This window comes from Cyanistes caeruleus, chromosome Z, assembly GCF_971803275.1.
Source record: "Cyanistes caeruleus chromosome Z, bCyaCae1.hap1.1, whole genome shotgun sequence".
In the NCBI taxonomy this organism is placed as follows: Eukaryota; Metazoa; Chordata; class Aves; order Passeriformes; family Paridae; genus Cyanistes; species Cyanistes caeruleus.
In genome coordinates, this window is record NC_141732.1 from 68,131,653 (window position 1) to 68,153,113 (window position 21,461).

At 41.1% G+C, this 21,461-nt stretch overlaps 1 protein-coding gene and 1 long non-coding RNA gene across 2 annotated transcripts in view; one reads left to right on the plus strand and one right to left on the minus strand.

The window, feature by feature from the left end:
• Positions 1-85: 85 nt before the first annotated feature.
• On the minus strand, positions 86-10,772 carry PTGER4 (prostaglandin E receptor 4). Its single transcript, XM_023944530.2, has 2 exons — positions 9,326-10,772; positions 86-2,238 (listed from the first exon to the last, which is right to left on the minus strand). The coding sequence occupies exons 1-2, from the start codon at positions 10,154-10,156 to the stop codon at positions 1,645-1,647; spliced, it is 1,425 nt and encodes a 474-aa protein (XP_023800298.1). The 5' UTR covers positions 10,157-10,772; the 3' UTR covers positions 86-1,644.
• Positions 10,773-15,889: 5,117 nt separating this feature from the next.
• LOC111941514 (uncharacterized) overlaps positions 15,890-21,461 on the plus strand; it is an 85,180-nt gene continuing 79,608 nt past the window's right edge. The window contains exon 1 of the long non-coding RNA XR_002870076.2: positions 15,890-19,376. This is a non-coding gene — a long non-coding RNA (uncharacterized LOC111941514). The remainder of the gene's footprint in view (positions 19,377-21,461) is intronic.

Consider the following 21,461-nt stretch of genomic DNA (forward strand, 5'->3'; position numbering starts at 1 on the left):
AGCTGAGTGCAGAGCATTCCAAGATGGGAGGCTTGTTAAGGCAAGGAGTTGGCACTGAATGGCAGACTCATGCAGACATCTGAGATCAAGCAGAACATTTCCATTTAATTGTGATCCCCAAAGTTGCTTTGGTCGGTACAACTGCTTAAACATATCAACATAAGGCTCAAGATTTTCATTACAATGTAGCATTCACATGAAAACACTTTAAGCAGCATAACATGCTTTGTATTTGACAAAACATCCCCCAATATCTGCACAGAATAATTTTCATACACAGTATTTCTGGAACAAGATATTACCCTTACAACATAAAACACAAAACTCCTTTGTCAGTGGTTAACAGCTGGTTTTGGTGATGTGTTTGTCATCAAAACTCTAGCAACAAATGCTTTTAGAGGTGTTTGAGATATAGTTCTATATAATCTATACTTTATATGAAGATTCTGCTTCCATGGTTTCATACATTTATTTGATGGAGTATCAGATTACAGAGTCATAAAATTCTATTTACTATTTAAAGTAAAATGATAAATGTTATGAAAAAATACCTTTATTACATCAGTGACGCTTTAACTAAAGTGAATATTAAGACTTTTAACCAGGAGTTGAAGGTTTCAGGCCCTGATATTGAAAGCACTTCTATATGTCCTTAACTTTACATGTAAGGAGTCTCCCTGGCAGCAGAAGGACCACTCTGATGGGTAATGTTAAGTGTGTGCCTAAGGTGTGCAGACTGTGGGCCAAAGTACTCAGAGAGGCGTGCATGTGTTACACAGAAAAACATTCTCAGAACATAAATAAAATCTGACTTTTTTTTAGTATATACATATGCTGAAAACTAATAGTCAACTGGAAGGATGTGTTTTCTTTTTCTATCTTAAAAAGGCATATATTCCCATTTCACTCAGAAAGTGCTTATGTATTCCCAGCTCGAGAATTACCTCATCAGCTGTGAATCTAGCATGGACAACGAATCTAAGCCAAGAATGCCTTATCAGCAGGAAATACTGAGGGAAGAGAAGGCTGGCAATCATTTCTATATACCTTGTATTAATAACAAACCTTCTCATAGAGAAGAATACACTTTTAAATATTTTCAATCCTGATATATATACAATGATAAAAATTCACATTTTCATGCTTTAGTGAGACACTTTAAAATCCTACTGCAGGCAGCTCTCAGAGTAGCTGTGTCCAGTTCCTAGCAGCTGCCTCATATTCAGCTCTACTACCAGAAGCTTAAACTCTTAATAGCTGAGCAGCCGTGGGGAAGGAGCAAAAACAATTCTACCAGACTTGGAAAGGGAAAGAAAAAAAGAAAAAAAGCAAGTGATGGGGCCTTTCTATTTCCAGAGGCACAGTAGCTCTCCTGTGTCCCACAACAAGACAAGGCAGTTCATGTTTCCAGTCCCATCAAACCTGCTTTGTACCATTTCTGATGGCAGGGCCCAAGTGCAATGTCTGTTCCACACAGTCCTCAGTAGTCTAAAGGAAAAGTACCCATCACACAGCGAGAGAAAAATAGCCCTTTGAAGCACAGCTGAACCCCTCTTCCCATGAACAGGCAGAACACCTATCTATTGCACCAGTTTTTCCAATGTACCAGGAAGTATCCCCAGGGTTGATGCCTTTCATGGCTATCTAAATGCACTTTTCTGACAAATTCAATGTCTCTGTGGGGAAGGTGACCTGGAGAGGGCCGCTCTTGGATGCAGAGCTGGCCCCACCACCAGAGCTGATTTCGCTCACCAGGAAGACGCTCTCGGCGTCGTGTCCCTGTGAGGAGTCCGAGGTGTCGGAGCTCCGCAGAGTCCTTACGGACGTGGTGTCGGACTGAGCTGAGCTGGCGCTGGGGCCCGGGAGCAGCACGCGGCCCCCGACGCTGCTCTCGCTCAGCTCCGGAGGGTACAGCAGCGTCTGGGAGGTGCTGCTGATCTCCCGCAGCTCGCGTGAGATGAAGGAGGGCGACTGGCTGGACATGGCAGAGGAGGTCCTGCGCCCGTCCACGCAGTTGAAGTTTCCCCCCGAGTGCTGCCTCCGAGCCCCTCCAATGCGGCAGAAGAGGCATTTGATCTTCTCGATGGCTTTGCTGAGCACAGTTTTGCGGAGGAGGATGTAGATCCACGGGTCCAGAATGGGGTTCACCGAGGCAATGCGGATGGCTTGCAGGTCAGGGTTTTGCCTGACATCTTCCACTGATTCCGGCCGGTACAGCTGGTTCACGAACACACGGACCTAGCCAAGGAGAAGGGGGAAAAGGAAGACACAATTACGTAATTGCATCGGGACAGAAAAGGTTGCACTTCAAAGCAGAGATCTAGATTTGCAGATGTAAGCTATGACAGAAGAGCAGGTTGGCAAAGTTAGGCACCTCAGATTGGCAGCCATGAATTCATTCTTGGACATAGCAAAAAAAAAAAAAAAAAAAGAGAGAGAAAATTGTAACATGTAATTGTAATTTGTTACATGTAGAACAAGACTTTTTCTCTCTCACGCCAAGTAATTAATTCCTGAACATCCAAATTTTGACTGGGGTCTTTAAAATTTCCCAGGAGCAAAGATGTAAACCTGAATCCTGCTTCCCTGGTGTACCTCAAGTCTCATACAATCTGCAAAGAGGTAACTGCCTGGGGAGACCTGACCAGTTCCGTTAGCAAAGGTCTAATAATCACTTAGAAATGAACTGAAGCACACACAATAATCCAAGTACACGAGACTCCATTAGCAAGTCCTGAGTTGTCGATTCCCAAGTTTAGAAATGTATTTTCCTGGCACCTGTCCTAACTGGAACTGTTTATATAACCACAAGGGTTTGCTTGCTGCAGCATGTTTCAGAAAAACAGAAACGTAAAAAAAGGAGAAGGAGGAAAAAATCCCCGAAAAGATAGGTGGCCCAGCTAGGACATTTTTAACAGGCCAAGATAATGAGATTATTTCAGCACTAGACTAGAGTACTCTGTTCTATCCAGCATTTTGGTTTTACTTGCAAAAATACTAGTGAATTTAGTCTAGATTTTAAGGTATTGAAGTTGATGTGGGAAGTGACTATTTAATTAGTGTTTCTAGTTTATCATGCACAAATTTTAAAACTGAAGGGCCCTTTCTTCTACATAGAAATGTATTCTTTAGTTTATTCTTGTAGTTTCTTCTTTTTCTTTCTCTCCTTGTTTTGAAGCCACTTTTGTAAATGCTGCTGTAAGGCACAGTCCACAATGGCATCAGAGGAGTTTGTTGTGTTGATTAGTCTCAAATAGCTCTTCACCATTTTAGCAAGACCTAAGCAGTGTCCAGTTAGAGGAAACTCACTGAAAAGTGGATAATGGAAGATTCTGTTTTCTTCAAGTTCCTTAAGGTAAGTCTAAATAGATACCTTAGTTGTATTTTTTATCTGATGCAGTAAAAATCTGGTAGCAAACTTAAAAGGTTTTTAGAATCTCATCCCTGGCTTCTGAAATGAACCAAGGCCTGCCTAGCTATCAGGTTACAGACATAGAGGCAAGCAAGCATTTAAATAAACGAGCCAAATTAAGATAACTCTCATAAGTAATTTTTTTACAAGTCCTGCATGTGAAGCCATCCAAGTCTGGTGGAAAATTTCACAATGCTTGAGAAATTTTCTTGCAGTAGGGCAGTGTGGTGGCATTCAGCCTTGTCAGTTTTCAGAGATGGAGTGCTCTCCAAAGCTATCGATGGTACGTTTAGAATAATACAGAGTCCCTCTGTGGGAGCCTTATGCCTACAGTCTCTCTCGAATGGTCTGTCAAATTGATGACTGACTGTATTTCCTTCCTCAGTACTTTTTTCTAAGTTTACGAGAAACTTAGTGAACTCAAGACATGGGAAAATATTGAATTTATAAAGCAATATAGTGATGCCAGTTTCACCTGTAGTTACTTTCCTAATGATTTATAACACTGCAGATGTCTTTCTCACTACTAATTTCTTGGCCTCACTTATCTGTTAGGCCAAACATGCTATTTAGATGCTTCAAAGAGTATTCCTATCCATGATAAATTTATTTTTATGGGTTTTTTTTTATTTTTGTTAAGAATTTTTCCTTTTTTTTTCCCCCTTTTTTTTTTAATTTAGCATTTGCCTTTATTTTAAACTGTTTAAGACATAATTTTATTAAAGAAATAATTGATAAATAAGTTGTTGCTCCGGGTCTCGCCGCTAGATGGCGGGGCTGCCCCGCAGCAGGTGCGGCTCTGTGAGTAACGCGTGAGTATCTGTGTAGTACGTGTCTACCTATCTTAATACGAGGTTATGTACACGTATGTGTAAGATGTATGTGCTTATGTCTACAAAGTGCGCACATGTACAACAGGTTTGTGTATATGTGTGATATGTACGTGTGCATGTGTATAATGTGAATAATATGTGTATGTGTGCAAGTGTATTAAGTGTAGGTATGTATAATATGCATGTGTCCATAGGTATAACATGTGTGTGCAGATGTATATGTATAACATAGATATGTATAATGTGTATGTATGTATATGTGCAATGTGCATAACAAATCTCACCCGGACCACACAACCAGAAGGCACACTTTGAACACAGCTGAAGAAATACACAGTTCAACTTAGAGCTTGCTTTTTTTTTAAAAAAAAAAAACACCTCAGAGCTATAGTTACACGTCAGTGATTTAATAGTTGGATTGTTCCTTTGATAAGCAGCACGTGAAATTGAGGTACTTATTCCACCTCTTTCTGCTACCTGGCAGACTTCATGGAAGGATGAAAAATGTCTCCCAGTGTTCACTCTGTGGCTGAAAAGGACTATTGCTAATGGTACAGGACAGCTCGTTTTATGCTATCTCTGCATGCTATATTTCCTTTTGACAGCTATGCAGCATGTGGAGGTTAACAATTCACAGAATGGACGTAGTCAGCAAAAACTCTGATTGTACAAAACTGTTTCTACTTCCCAGAAGAGTCCCAGAAAGCTCCCCAGAATATCATATGCATTTATCAGTTCAGACCTATTGTTATCTTACATTAACCACAAAAGGGTAAAAATTTAACTGTGTTGGAACATAAGTTCTATCCTTTTTTACTTACCAGTGAAACAACACTTAGTAAAGGATCACTTAAAAATAACAGCTAGAGAAGTTCCCTCTTTTGGCTACAAGTCCTCTGCTGCAGGAGGTAACAGAATAAAAGATATTGCCTGTCATCTTCTAAGCAAGTGCCAAGTAAGTGGAATCCACTACTAAATAAATTATCTAATCTGTTGCTTGGATTTGTGCAATTTGAAATCCTAATTAAAGAAGGAAGCAAACTGGAACAATTCAGATCTCTTAAAAATAGGGTTTGTATATTAGCTGTGCAGCTGTAGAATTCAGACAACTTATCTTAAAAGTACTATCAGTTTATTTGCAATTAAGTACACATCTATAAAGTACGTTAAGTTTATGCTCAAGATGGGGATATCTTGTGTGTAGGATCAGAGTCCTTGTGCTGTTTGCTCTTTTCCTTTTTACTAACTACAGATGCATGATTTCTAATCCTTTGAAGCATTATAAAGTGACTTTTATAGTTACAGTCACACTTGTAATTGTTTCCAAAGCTTCCACCTGCCCTCAAAATCTCCCCACATGCTGATATGATAAATTTAAATAACATATGGTAGTAAGCAGGAGCAAGTTTTGCAGCTCCACTAGCCAGTAACCTTTGCCCTTCAAGGTCTTACTGTCTGCTTGGTGACTACTCTACTGCCAAAAAATCATGCCTTGATCAACACCTTGCAGTTGGCTATGGACAGTCCCTGATAGTAAAAAGGTGAAATCAGCCAAGCCAAAAGAAAATCTAATTTTAGATCAATTAAACACCAAATTAGAAAATCCTGATCATTTCATGCAATCAACAAGATGTACACCCTGAAACATTACATTTTATTTTTCATATCTCCATAATTTAACAACAATGTTCAGTGGTCAGAATGAGGTAAAGGTCACACACTTAAAATTTTTAAGAGAATCTGACAGACTACTGGAGTAAATTACAGGTTTTGAGTAATGTGTGCCTATTTACTCTTGAAACATCTTGGTGTTTTAAGAAAGGCCAGATAAAAATTTCTACTCTCTTCTTGACAAAATCTCTGCTAATACAACTTATTCTCTACATTTTACATTATGCAATTCTAATTTCTTTCCTTTCAAAAATCTTTTTTCCATTCATCTTTTCTTTCCTTGATATTTTTGATCAGCTTCAGTTCCGTCAAGTTAATTCAGCATTTTGCATAACCTCCCATAATTTTGTTACAGCTACTTGTTACTTTAAAATTTTGCTGATTTTATGAATAACCACTAAAACTCTAAACTACCCTACTTGTAAATCATGTGCTGAAGCATTTCATTATTAAAAACTGCTGTTATCTGTGACTCAGTTATTTCAGGACTGTTTAATATTTCAAGTCTTAAATTTTTTTCTACCAAATCATAGTAAGTGGATCCTGTTGGATTGACACCATCTGCTATCTTACTATCTTGTGAAAGTGTTTGCTCTAAAATGTTAGAGCTTTGTGTGTCTCTTTCAGAAGTTGCTTTTCTTTGACTTACTTGATGGTTTATTGAGCTGAAATCATCCATGGGAAGTCAGCTCATCAAAGGAAAAGTTAAGTCACAAAGCACCCTCTGAGCCTGCTTTGTGTATCTGAATCATGCTGGCACCACCACCACACCACTTTTATGGTTCTTGATGACTGCCAGGCTGACCTGTTATAGGTGAGCCTCTCAGTGGTGAGGACTCCCTAAAACTCCTTCGAGCCATGAAAATGCAAGTCTATATATTAGTAATCTACCTACTTTGCCTAATGGCTCTTTCTAGGGATTTATAGCATAAATGTGTCACTTTGGTTTCCCCATTCTTAACCCCAGTGTCTGTGCATCCAGAGGGCTTAACACGGCAGCATACATGGCAGTTCATCATGGCACAAAGCAGCAAAAGTGGCTGTGGCTTATTCCCACACAGGGAGGCAAAAGACTTTAAAAAAGCTACTTAACCATAAAGAATAAATATATAATATATATTTAATAAATATATATAATTTCTAATAAATATATAATTTCTTTATATTAATATAAAGAAATTTAACCACACTGGACACTGTGATGATGTGTATATATGTGGTTATTTGGGTTTGTTTTGTTAGAAAAAGCTTCCTTTTATTTTTAGTCATCCATCTAAATGAAATGAGAGTCTCTTACATCAGTTTAGATAAAAAAAATACATACTGCTTTAGCAGGTAAAAGCTAACTTACGTGAACATTCCAAAGGTAACGTTCTGCCTTTGTACAAAGTGAAATCAACTGGATAACTGGGAGAGCTATACAACTTTATCACCTGCACCTTCACAAAGCTCTTGCTATATACAAGTTTTTCACTAGCTGCTGTTTAAATAATAAAACTTTTGCCTCACCCAGGTTCATTAATTTTAACTCTCAACAGTCCAGCCCACTTTCTGGTAAATATTCCTTGATTTCTGGTCCATTCCCCCCCCGCCCTTTTTAAAGTATTAAGTAAAAGACTGCCTAGGTTCAAATAGATATAAGCTATTTCATTTTGCGTTTCACATTCAGACTTCTCAACACTCCTCTAGCCGCTTTGCTACAGGATCAAGCTTGGCTTGTTTTCTGAAGCTGTTTAAGTCCATCATATCATGACACTGTATTTAATTCACACAGCTCATTCTCTGGACTTACCAGCATCTCTTTTGGAAATGCAGTATTGTTCTTTTGTGAAGTAGCTGTTCTGATACAAGATTAATCAAATTAAGTACTGTCACCCGTCAGTACTGTCGGCGTTTTGGCCACCCGATGCATCCCAGAGCAGGGAGTCAGCTTGCCCCTGCCGTTTCTGGAGCTAGACTGAAGGGCAGGGTTCCTCTGTCTAAGGCAGATGCTCCTCTCGGGAACACCCTGTGTGCAGCTCAGGCAGCACCCCTCAGCCTCCTTCGGATGTCAGGCAATGCACACACGGCGCCGCGCTCCGCCGTGCCTTGGCACCGCACCAAGTGACAATGCCGAAGGATGGCAGATGGCCCTTGCTGCTGCAGCACAGCCACACTCCACTAGCTCCTGTTTGTCAGTAATGGGGCAGCCCAGGCCAACCCTTGTCATTACAGCTCCTCTGACCAGGGGCACAGACTCGCTGACAGCTGAGTCCTCCTCACACGCACTTCTCTCAACTTCCTTACAGTGATATTCACTGTTTTGCAACTCCAGCTGGTCAGCTCTATTTGACATACACTGCACCCCCTCTCTATGACAGAGGGATCCCCCTACTGACAAGAAACCTCTTCAAAAAAGTCCTTCTAAAAACACATTCTGTCTGACAGCCACTACTTCAGTTCCTACACTGTGTTTTGTAAGATGGCAAATAAGGCAAGCCAACTATTTGTTTAATGTCTCTGAGCCAGAGTAGGACAGGATTTTTGACAAGCCTTATTATGGTGGTTGGCAAGCAAGAACTGAGCCTCTAGCTGGTGTATTTGGGCTTTTTTTGTCTTTCTTGAAGATAAGGTGGAGGAATAGGAAAAAGTGGATACTGTATGTTCAATTTAATAACACTGCATCAACCTTTTCAGAAAATGACCAAACAGTTAGTTGTAATGTTGTTTGACATTTCAGCATGATCTCAAGGTTTATGTGGGCCAGATTCCTCCAACACTCATTTCACTGAGCAATACACTGACAGGTGGTTCCACTGAGTTCACTCCTCCCACTGTGTGGGGACCTCCTGAAAGGATGTCTATGTGTGATCTGCCCCAGAGATGGTACATGAATCCCTGACGAGTGGAAGCTTAGCTTAGGTACTGGTTGTGAAGAACTCTGTATGTTGCTAGTGCCAAGTGAACATAACCCTGTCCTCCTTTTGCACATCAGGGACTGTTGCACCCTTCAGTGACAGCATGCACGTTTTAAAAACACACTAAACAGCCAGAAATGTGAGCCTCACTTATCACAAATTCATTTTGCAGGTGAACTTTAAAGTGCCTTTAGCACTCAGGACTTTACTATGTGGATTCCAGTGCAACAGTGAAACAATTATTGAGATTTTTTGCCCCCTTTGTTAATCAAGTAAAGGACTTCAGGACTTGGAATAAGCAGGTTCCTTTTTGTGTAAATGTAAATATATGCAACTTTCTCTTACCACACATGTATGCTAATAGCCACTGAGTTATTGTAACAGTTTGTGACACCAACTATAGGTGCCACAAATAAGTACCTATTCCAACAGAAATCTGACAAACACAGACTAGGAGAAGGAAAGACTGCAGTAAGGGTGATGGAACAGAAGGGTTGCATGATGTTACTCACCACCAGAGGAATGGAGCAGATGACCATGACCAGGGAAGTGGCAATGAGCAGAATAACCATCTGGATTTCTGCTCCAGCCATCCGACGGAAGCTCCGGCGTCTGCGAAAGTCAGATAAACGGCTGGAGGTGGTGTCTGTCCCCAAGGACGTGCGCCGCATGAACTGGCGGTGCATGCGAATGAGGGCCACGCACACCAGGATGTTGCAGATCACAGTCACCAGGATTAGGAAGGAGCTGAAGCCCGCGTACATGTAGGAATATGCTGCATGGGTGGACACCTTTGTTCGCCAGTCTATGAAACACCAAGTGTAGGGGTACTGCAAAGTAGATTTGCCGAGCCCCATGCTGGGGAGGGCGCAGAACAGCACGTTGGAAGCGTAGATGGCAAAGAGCGTGAGCCCTGCCAGCTTCTTGTCTACGTAATGGTTGTAGAAATAGGCATGGTTGATGGCCAGGTACCTCTCTATAGACATGGCACAGATAATGCTGAGGCCAGACAGCCCAAAGAAGAGGAGGATGAAGGAGCTGTACTCACACAGCGCAGCTCCTCCTGGCCATTGGTTCTGCAGGTAAGTGGCAATTGTGACCGGACTCACCAGGCAGGTGCCCAAGAGATCTGTGACTGCCAGTCCACAGACCAGCGTGTAGAAAGTGGTCTCCTTCTGCTCCTTCCTGGACTTGCAGAGCACCACGATGGCTATGAGGTTGCCCACCACGCCGAAGATGAACATGACAGTGGGGATGGTGGGGGGCTTCCCGCCTTCGGCCCCGCTGGCGGTCCCGTTGGCGGAGCCGTTCGCAGGTGGCATGATGGTGGGGTCGAATGACATGATACCCACGCTGCAGCTGGCGAGCTGAGAGACGGCAAGATCGGGTCCGAAAAAGAAAAGCCGAGTAAGGGAGGGAAGAGGGTTGTATAGTGCGAAAGTAAAAATTCAAATGCGCGAGAAGTTATTAAAAAAAAAAAAAAAAAAAAGTAAAAAAAAAAAAAAAGTGGTGTGTTTCAGTTAAATTAAGAAAGAAAAAAAAAAGTCCTAAAGTGGGGCCGAACTGGGGTGCCGTCCGTCAACCACCGACCGCAGCCGGGGGAGCCGGGGCTGCCTCTTCCTGCCGCAGTGCTCCGCGCCCAGCCCGGAGGGGGATCGGGGCGGCCCGAGCCGAGCGGAGCAGAGCGGAGCCGCCTCACCGCCTCTCGCACCGACGCCGGGGAGGGCTCAGCGAGGCGCTGGGGCGGCGGCTCCAGGTGCCCTCGGGGCGGCGTGAGAAGGTGCCGGAGCGCGGTGGCCGCGGCTCATCCCCTGCCGCCGTCCGGCGGTGCGCTGCGCTGCTCGCGGTGTGGAGCGGAGCGGAGCGGAGCGGGCCGTGTGGGGAGCGGGCGCCGCCTCAGCCCCCGCGGCGCTCCCGCCGAGTTTCGCCGCGGAGGGCGGGGGCGGCCCGGGCCGCTCCGCCGCTGCTCCCCGCCCTCTCGCCCCATTGGCCGCTCCGAGCAGGGCAGGTTGCGCGGGGAGGGCGCGGGCGGGGGCCGGGGATGGCGGGGGCACCTGTGCGTGAGGCGCGGCCCTCGGCAGCCGGGCCGCTCGCACCCAGGGGGCCGCGGCGCTGGACGGTGCCTGCCGCGGAGCCGGGCTCTCGCTGCCCGGCCCGCCGTGCTCCAGCGTAGCGCCCGGGCCGGGCCCAGCCCGTGTCACCCCCGCGCACCACAGAGAGGGGTGAGGCCGCACAGGAGGGCCGGCAGGCGATGCTCTGGCATCAGAGTGACATGTCCCGCTTCCAGGGGGAAGATCTGCTACACTGCCCGTTTCTGGCCTCTCTTAGCGTGGGTACCGAGCACGACAGGGGTGTGTGTACGTTCAAGGGGTGCATTTTTATGTTTGTACATACTTGTTCGGTCTTGACTGAGACAATCACGTGTGAATTGGAAATAGGGTTACACTTGCTGGCAAAACCCTACGATTATAGTCAGTCTTATCTGGACTGACGGGAGAGCAGCAGTTGCTTCACGCAGTGCCTGTGTGCAGCTTTCACCCAAGCGGTGATGGTGGCGATGCGGCCCCTAGTCGAGAAGTGTCCATACAAGACCTACAATCACAAGTATGTCCATGGGAGTTTCTGTGCTAGTGAGCCGTGCTGTCACTTCTGGCTCAGGGATGAAGCTTCACATTGTCGTGCTGGATTCCACACCTGGTGGTCTATTGCCTTGGTGACATTAGATGCTACAAAGAACACAAAACCCCTGTCCCAAAACATGACATTTGTATCCTCAGAAGAATCTCTTCTCTGATGTAAAGGCAAAATGTATTATAAAAGTCTACTATTTTTCAGTCTTACCATTTTCCCTTTTAAGCTTATGAAAATGATGCCTGTGGCCTTTCTATCAGTAAAGTCATAATAACATCATGATATACTGATGACAAAAGTACTGACAGAACAAAATATATGAGGACAAGTTTGAACTGTGGGAAAGAGAACAAAGAGTGTGTTTCAGTGCTGTATGGGCAGACATGAAGAAAAAAAGCTTTATTTGTTCAGCTCTTTTTTTAGTGTTGTTATCTAACTGCTTTTAGAACTAAATGCAGTTTCAGAAAAAAACTTGATTTTTACTTAACAAATATAGGGATAAATAAACTATAGCAGTGGTGGTGATCTGGTCTGCTCAGAGAACACAAACAGCAATTTTCCTTAAATTTTGCTGGTATCAGTGGCTCTTTAATTTTTACAAAGTTAGAAAGTCATTCTGTCACAAGCACAGGGGTACACGTGGGAGTAGAGGTTGATCAGTTACATTTGCCTAACTATCAGAAGCAAATTAAAAGCACTTCAAAACAATTTCCAAAGTAAGTGCAGCACAAAGGTTGTTTTTGCTTATTTTTTAAAAAGTTTTCTAACTGTTTCAGGGAAGCTGACCCAGGTGCAGAGCAAGCTCTGCATTCAGGAGTTGTAATTGCACATACTTTCTCAACAGTCCTTTTTTCATACACCAGGACTTTGTAGCTCTGGCATTAGAGACCATTATATGGGATTAATTTAAACACATGTGCAGCAGTTTTTACCAGTATGGAAAAAGAACCACCTGGCTTCTCTGAAGCAGTGCAAAAATTTTTCATGACTAAAGGCAGAGGAAGTGATTTGTGTTTCTTTGTTGCTGCCTTTTTTTCACTTCTTTTCTCATTTGCACATCCTGTTTTAGGGGGTACTTTGGCCATCTCATAACAGACTGTGTGTCTTAAGAAGGCTCAGTCTATAGCAGAGGGTGCCCAGGCCCTTCTGTGTGTGTGTGTATGTGAGAGTGGATGTGAAAGAATGAATGCTATCTTTTGTTCTATAAGGTCTGTCTAATAATGGATACATCTGAAGAACTAATTAAAAAGTGCAGGAAAGTCAGGAAAATCAATGAAGAAACAACATTAAAAAAAAAAAAGGAAGAAAGGAAAACTATACAAAAAGTATAGTTTTGAGTGCAAGGATTGTATGATCTATTTTGTGAAATGTTTAGTTCTTTAATTAGAGACTAGGATAGAAATCAGTCACACAATTGTGGGATGGGTTTCTGGGGATGTGAGCTTGCTGTGTCTACTCATTGTCTAGCTTTTGAAGTTGTTAGAAAAATAGAGTAACTTTCGTGAGTTTCCCACTGAACTAATGGTTTTTATATATAGAACTCCTAGTCAAGATGAAAAGCATAACCACGTGAAATCCTTAGTCTTCAGAGCAAAGCAGACACCATGGAACTGAAGTGGAACTGAAAAAATGAAGAAATTCCGCTTGTAACATGAGTTGTCATCCCCTCGTAGCAGAAATGTCACACATTGCAGCATTGAGTAACCACCAGAGAACTTCTGTTTGTGAGGAAACCACTTACGTGAGAAGTCAAAGTATCATGAATTAAAAATAAAAGCTTTGAAGGGTAATCGTATATGGGAAAAATCCTTCAATGAATTTCAAAACTCCTATATTAGAAATATTAGGACAGTCAAAATATTTAGGATTTACTCTTAATTGCATTAGAGTAAACCTTTTCTGATTATAATATTACAGTTTTTAGAAGGTTAATTGTGACATGTGAGTCAACTACTATAGCTTGATCAGTTGAGATGTATAGCTAACTGTGGTCATATTTCTAGCTTGGTGAAAGATTTTTAATTAAAATATTTGCCTTTTTATTTTTTTTACTTCCATGGCATATTAATTCAGCATGCCTCAGATGCCACATGGTATCCCTTGTATCTCCTTTAGCTGGCTAATGGTTCCAAAACCTTACCTGCAATGCTCAGGGGCAGCTGGAACATAGCCAAAAATACTATTTGTAAAACTGTGATTTTAGTACTGAAATGCTCATTTGACTTGATGGGTATTTTCTGACAGTGCTTCTGTGAGCTCCACTGCCAGAGTAGTGATGTCTTTAGCAGGCTCTGAAAGTATGCAGCCAATTTTGGGAACTTTGGGCTGCCCTTAGCATGCTGCAGGTCTAAGAAACATTTTGTATGTTAAACTCCCATTACATATTTGTAGTAGTTCAGTAACGTTCTTGACTAACTCAAGAGTTTGTCAACCTTTCTCCTTTCGTGGAAAATTTGGCTATGGGAAAACTTTATTGCTGCATTTTTGCTAAATTTTTGCTGTCATAATTTTGACACAAAGTTTTTTCAGGAAAAAAATCAACCATTAGACTCTGTGAGTATACCAAAATAAAATCATTATTAATAGACAATGGAGATAGACTGAACCAAATGTGACATAACAGTCTTTAATTAATAATTAGAAGAGAAAACTTATGCAAGGAGTAAGCTGAAAAACTGTTTCAAAGGAATTGGGGAATTCTGTAATGTCACTTGAAGAGAAGTAGCTTTGTAGGTAGATAAAAATTTTATACTTTAAAACATAGAATATTTTCCTGCCCTCATATTTTTGTATAAAATCATCACAGATGGTAACAGTTTGGTGAATCTTTTTATTTCTTTTTTTTTTTTTTTTAGGAATTCTAGTTCTTACTAATATTACTAGCATTATAACTAGCACTTCTGGCACATTTTATTTCCTTTGTTCTTGATAAAATGTCATGATGAGTGGGGGCTTTCCCAGGGCAGGGTAGTTTTTTTGTGGAGTGAAAGCAGTCCTGTCCCATCCCTGCTCTTCTTGTTGCATGCCTGTCTAGGAGAGAGCTGTGAAACGCCACTGCCAGGGGACCCAGTGGTGCGTGGTGTGCAGGGCACCTCCGCACCTCCGTGGGACACTGTCTGTGACACAGCTCTATAATTCACTCCGCAGTCATGTGTTCCGTATTAGTCAATAATTCTGCTGAAGTTTGGGGTTTTTTTGACTGTTTAAATGATGCTGTTAATCTTTGTAGTACACTGGGTTTTTCCTCTGTAGTGATGGCCGTCACTGTGCTAGTACACAATTCTATTTTAGCAGTTATGAGGGCTGCATTAGTTGTTAAAATACGTACTACTTCAATTTATTTTTGCAATCTGTTTCTTTGGAACAGTGTATGTTAAAATAGCATATTCTTCAACTGTTGCTTACACTGTCTTAATTAATTAATTAATTAATTAATTAATTTATTTTTCAGCTGGCAGTTTTTACTTGCCTTTCAGAGGCCAACAGCAGAAATGGGAAGGTCACAGAAGAGCACTGATAAATAGCTGCCAGCATCTTTACTGTTTCAAGCATTACCTGATGTGTTACTTGCAGCCAGCTAGGCCTGATCCTATGCAGAAAAAGATGTTATGAGTTAAATTCCTCTTTGGCACAAACTGTTACCTTCACTGAAGTAAACTGGTTTTTAGAATATATGCTGGATGATACAGGTCCTTAGAATATACTTTGTTAATATTAGTAATTGGATTTTTTTTGTATGTTTTAAACTTTCCATGGCTGATGCTGTGTGCTGTTTCATTTTGTTGTGAGGAGGTACTGTAACTGACAGCTGTGGTGGAAGCAGAAACAGCCCAGCACTACACAGGAAGCTGTTGTGTGGCAGGTCCTGTTCCAGTCTATCTGTTCTGCAGATTTTCCATGAGAGATCATAAGGCAGAAGACCCTTTCCAAAGATCCTGGCTGTAATTCTATGACAGTATCTGTGTGCCAGAAATTTTAAAAAAGTATCAGGCTTTCTCATGGTTGTTATTTTTGGGTTTTTTTTGGGTGCTGTGATAGCCTTATGTCAGGGTGTGATATACACCCATATTCTGTGGATTTGAAGAAAGAATCAGAGCTTTGTGTTTCTGTTTGGAAGTTGAAACTTATCAGGAATTAAAAGCTATGTACCAAAGTGTGATGAAATCAGTGGACCTGTGATTTTTGCAGCTGATTTAACAGTCGTGGAAGTGGCTTAACTCATGATATGGTTTTGTAGCATTCCTTTCTCTGTTGTCATACTTGGCTTTGTTTTTTTTGTTTAACACCTCTATGTAAAATAAACTGTAGTTTCTCTGGAAGATATACTGCCTGTGTACAACTTGTGTTCTGTTTCTATCCTGGTGAAGTGGTCCAAGAAGATGACCAGTAATTTTGAGGTGAAATTTGTTTTCTTCCATGATGGTACTGGAACCACTTTGGAAAGAGGGCAGAATCCTTCATAGTATGTGCTGAGCCTCTGCTACCTTTGCAATGTGAGGGCTGGCATGGGCATATGATTTGAGGATAGATATGAATTACAATCAGCTGAAAATTTAATAGAAGTCTCTTCTTGTACCATCCTGCCCATTGTGGGGCTGGACTTGAAAGTATTTCCAGCTGTCAGATTGGACTAGCAACTCGTAGTGAAGTGCAGTGATTCTTTTGCTACCTGGTGGAAGAACTATCTGAATAAATGCTAAGGCTGGGCACTTTGGGAAAGATTATTTCTTTTTATAAATGTTTGCTATTGCAATTTTTCAGAAAGGGTTTGTACACTGTGTAACTACTGTATGTGATCAATTCTTGAGTGAGGTGAATTACATTACATTAAATACTGAATTCTGAAAGACTCCAGGACCAAAAAAAATAATAGAAACCAGAAAGTTACTGGATATTATCTGTTACTCAGCAGCTTGGTTCTTAGAAAAATCTCCTAAAGCTCCCTGAAAAAAAGGCCAATTCTGTAGAAATGATTAATGTGTTAGGTGAGTCAGTTATCTTTCACTGGGAGGACACTGGCTTCAAAATCACTGGAATAAGGTCCAACTGTAGTAAGTCTGCAACAAGTTTTGAACTCTATTTGCAGAAGAATGTTTTTAAAAAGATCCACAGGAAGTTTTCAAGGAAATGTTTTCTTGCCTGTAAATTCTCTGTTGTTCCACCAGAGGGTAGTTTATCCTCTAGCAAACTAGGTATGTTGAAGGAATGATTGGGAAAGGTAACTTAATGATTCCCATTTCCTCTTGTTTTAGATAGGGCAATAAAAATTAACTTCAACAGACTGACCTCATTAGATTAACAAATACTAAAACATATTGTTAGGCTGTGGTATGTTCTTAGGCTGGGACTGGAAAAGGCAGCCAAATTCAACAGTAGTACCATTTCTGTCCTGCTACCAAGGGCTTCATTTGCCCTTCAAGAGTTAGTGCAGTTTGCTTGTGCTGAGAACAGTTGCATTATCAGCTTAAGAGCTATTTCACTTTCATTTGTCAGCTAATGAAGTAGATACAACATGAAGCATTTTTTTATTTCAAATACATAAAATCACTCTAGTTGAAGAGTGTTGGCTTGCTTACAGTTGCTTAAAAGCCCTTCTTTCTGCCACTGTAGTCCCTGCTGCAGCAGTTATTGTTGAGGAGAATATATGTTTACAGTTTGTTGTGGTATTACACACCTGCAGCAGCTCTCTGCTCTGCTCACTGGTAGTGGGTGTGGACTGGAGGATACTCTTTTTATTGTCTTCTTGTCTGTGATATTTTATTTTAAATCAGTTATCAGGAAGCTGTCCTGAGGTAAGGTTTTGTGGCTGTCAGTCCTGAGGTGCAGCACAGACTCTTCTGACATGAGAGCAGGAGTGAGAGCACTGATGACTGAATATTTGGAAGGGTAGCAGAAGAGATGTGAGGACCCACAGTTGTTCAGTTGCCATGTTTCAGTGAAGCACTGTTACTCAGAATTTGTGTCCATTCAAAGTAATGTTTCAGTTCCTCATGGATGTGGAGCTTTCCCTGAGGTGCACAGGACTTCTATTTTTTGTCTTTTCTTTCTTTCTGGGTTATTTGTTGTTGTTTTTGTTTGTTTTATGTTTTTGGGTTTTTTTTTCCCTTTTGAGTCAACTAGGCCTGTAATTCACATTTAGTGGTGTCCCTCTGTGTTACAGACTTCCCCCTCCTTTTATAGTTTTGAATTTACTTTCAGAAATGGCACATTATTAGTTTCTAATTATAATTTTATATTTATTGGGTAAAAAAGCCCCAACTAAATCGGGGTGAATAATGTGTCTGAATTCTTTTTATTTTGGAGCAAGACAGGTATACCAGTTAACTTGCTTCTATTTTTTACACCAATATTCTACATGATCAAAGTAATATAGAAAAACTTTTGCATGGATCAGGAGAAGACATGTATCGTACTGTCTACCAATGATACAAGAAGCCTAGGCAATTAATCTCTTAGTGCAGGCGCTTTGGTAAGCTATTTTACTAACATGGGATGATTCCAGACCTGAATACCAATCCAGGATCGCTTTTGTCTAAACATTAGACAGACAAAAGAAGGAGAGAAACCCAGGACAGCTTTTCCAAAGTCATACATAGTGTTAGTGCCAGATTTGCTACTTGCGATCTCTTGGATTTTGTTGCCTTTCAAAGTGGAAATAACTTTGGAGAAGACAGACCCATTTATAGCTGATTTAAAGTATTTAGTTTGTACTTTATGTTGTTTCACTGGTAAGCAGTTTACAAAGTGCTAATGCATGGTTAATTGAGACTGTAAGCTTGTCACACAGATGAAGAATGTCTATGTTAGCAATTAATATATTTTAAATAGGCATAAGTAAACTTCGGACAACTGCACTCCATAAAAACAATTCACCATTTATTAAAGATATGTATTAGCTTAGTAATATTTTTGAGAAGTCTGTAAGTGAATATTCATGCGTGCTTCTTTAATTTATGTATCTTATTCATTATTCTGACATTTGGCTATGGTAGAGCTACAGACTGGAACAAAAATGAACACCATTCTCTTTAGAAATGTAGATAGATAATAGTTTTAAATAATATACACATTGAATTCCTGATGTTGTTTTCTTCACCAGCTGGAAAGCCTCTCACTGTCGGAAAGGCATTCAGTATGTTTGACATTAAGGGTGGGGGAATATTTGTGTAATTATAAATGTTAGACTTGCAAATACGCCTTTTGATTGCAACAGCCTGAACTTCCACATGTCAACAGGAGTTTTAACTTCACAAGATAATCCTTGGTTTATGTACCTTGGCACCTCACTCTTTTCTATATAATTTCAGTATGTATATCGCCAAATTGAAGCAGAATTTTACATGTGTGCACATGAGACATTTGGATAATGTAAGTACTCTTGACTAAACTTTGGTTGCTCCAGCTACTGTGTGCAGCTGTAACAGTTTTAGTATTGCTATGAAAGCTGAAATCACACAGCATATGAGTAATTACCTGTGTTCTTAGAGGCTTGTCATATCTTGTGCAGTGCTGCTGAGCCTGGTGTTAATTCTAGAAAGGCTGTTGGTTGCTGAGGTCTGAACAATTTCAAGGAACTTTATGTGATTCTTTCCCAGTTATGTAACACAAAAAATTCAATGCTTTACAGTGTCTCCACAGTGCTTTACAGGTGGGCTGTTTTTAATAGTGTTTAGTGGTGTTATTTTTTTTCTTTCTTCTGAAGGAATTATTTAAAATCCTGATTGTGGGCTGCAGTTTTCATCTGATCTGAGAAGGAAGAAAGAAATAAATAAGATTGAAGCCAGGAACTGTGCTGTGAAGGATTGCACTTTAGGACTGTTTGCTTTAGGATGCTAAATGAAGTGTCTGTGTGCTTCCCATCCTTTCATAGATAAACTGACTTTCACATGCATGATCTGAGTTTTCAAATCCTGGGAGCGATCTCAGAAAAATGTAAGTATTATCTTAAGTATTTCTGTGGTATAACAGACCCCTTGAGACATGCTGACAAGAAAGAAAAAGGAAAAAAATGTGAAGGAAATATATTTCTTGTTGAATGATAAGGGCCTCTGAAGATCTCAAAGGTTTATGCTATCTCTTTTGTAATTTCTTCCTGCACATGTATCTGTGATATGCTTACTTCAGTAGTGCTGCAGCCTCACCCACCTGAGCAGGTGCAAACATAGCAGTGTTGTGGGACACCCTCTCTGACATGGCAGATCTTGAAGGAATGTGTGTGATGCATCACTCAGCTCATGGACATATATGCCATGTGGAGAGCATTCCTGCATAATGTCCTGATGCATATTAATTAGACAAGCAAGATACTCATGTGATGTAAATCAGATCCCTTCTTGGAAATGTACTGATTCATATCACAAGTCAGAACCTAACCCGGTATGCTCGGTATGTCAGAAATAACAATCTGTTTTACAAATAATCTAAACCATTTTTTGATACATTCTGGGAGAGAGACTATTTTATTTTAGTAATTAATGATTAAAGATGTTAATGTTATTAGTGTGATGAGAGAAGGAATATTATCTGTAAAGGCTGTGGAAAGATGGTAGCTTTCAAGAGAACTGGTGTGGCATACAAACCAAAGTGGAGGCTTGGTGAAAAGAATGTAAATGTTGTAAGAGAGGAACACAATGGGAGCATGTGGAGAAGTGGAGCTGGGGAAGACTTGTTGTATAGGTGCTCTTCTTGGAACTTCATTATTTATATATCCTTATGGCTGTCTTCCTTCCATTTCCTCATGACTTTCTGTTGGATTGCAGTGAATGCTCTCCGTCTGGACTGCTCACTCTATTTTCCTGTGTGCACCCAGAACTGTAATGACCTCAAGTAATCAAGGTTTTTCTGGCAGTGACACTGTGCTTCTTGATCTCTTTTTTAAGCTGCTGGGCACTACACTCATGATGAAAAGCACGAAAAGTTGCTGCAGCTTCAAGCTTTGCTGTACCTAGGTGTCTGGTGTTTCTGAATTTGCATCATTAAGGTTAGATGATTAGGAGGGCTCTAGGAAAGTTAGTTACATTGCAAATCCCAACAAGCTGAATGGAGAGCTGCTTGAGAGAGATGTTGAAAATGGGGAGTACCTTAAGCAGTGCCATTGCCTGGGACTAGTGTCCTTCAGGACAGGCTCTCTTTCCTGAAATTAGCCATATGGCCTTTTTTGTTCAAAACCTTGTACTGTTCTGTTGCTTGCTTGCCACTCCCAAGGTGTGCTATGCCCTACCTCAGCAGTTAAAAGGCAGCAGGCTTGCATTCAGTTCCTTCCTCTGCCTGAGGGAGCTCTAATCAGCATCTCCTATCTTCCAGGAAAGTATCCTGGCTATAAAATACTGAGGTGGGATGGTTGCAGTGTCTCTTGAAGGTGTTTTGCTGTGCGTGGAATAATTAAGTATTAATTGGGAGTGCAAAAGAAGATCAGTTTGCAGATTAGCTCACACATCTGGGAACAGAGAGACATGAATTTTAAGCCCTAGCTCCAGAGAGGATGCTTTTTGTTAGTCCCGCAGTCTGTCCTCAGTCTGGGTTTTCTGAGGATGTCCTTGACTGGAATGCCACAGTTAAGGGAAGCAGCAGAATGTGGAACTATCCATAGATAGGAACAGAAGTGAAACGGATTAAAATGAAAATAGTACTAAAGATGTCAGCTCTCTTGAGCAATAGCAGCTGAGTGTGCTAATAGGCAGGTTTAACTAACAGGGATGATGCTGAGTATCTAATTTTGGAACATAAACACCAAATTAAGCATCTAAATCCTACCTCTAGTGTACTTATACAGATCTAACCATAAATGTCAATGCATGCTGAAAGTGGAAGGTATTTTTACAAGTCCCCAGCCTCTTGTGCTGCTTTCACTTCTTTGCTCCTTTTTGTGTTGTATCTCTTAAACCTCCTCCTTGTGTCTCTTGCTTTTCACAGCTTTCACAGATTCTATCAAGAATTGCTCAGTTCCTGTTTGCTAGCTTCCATGTTTAAAATTGCTTCTTCAAATACACTGAGCCATGTATCAAAGCTGATTGTCTT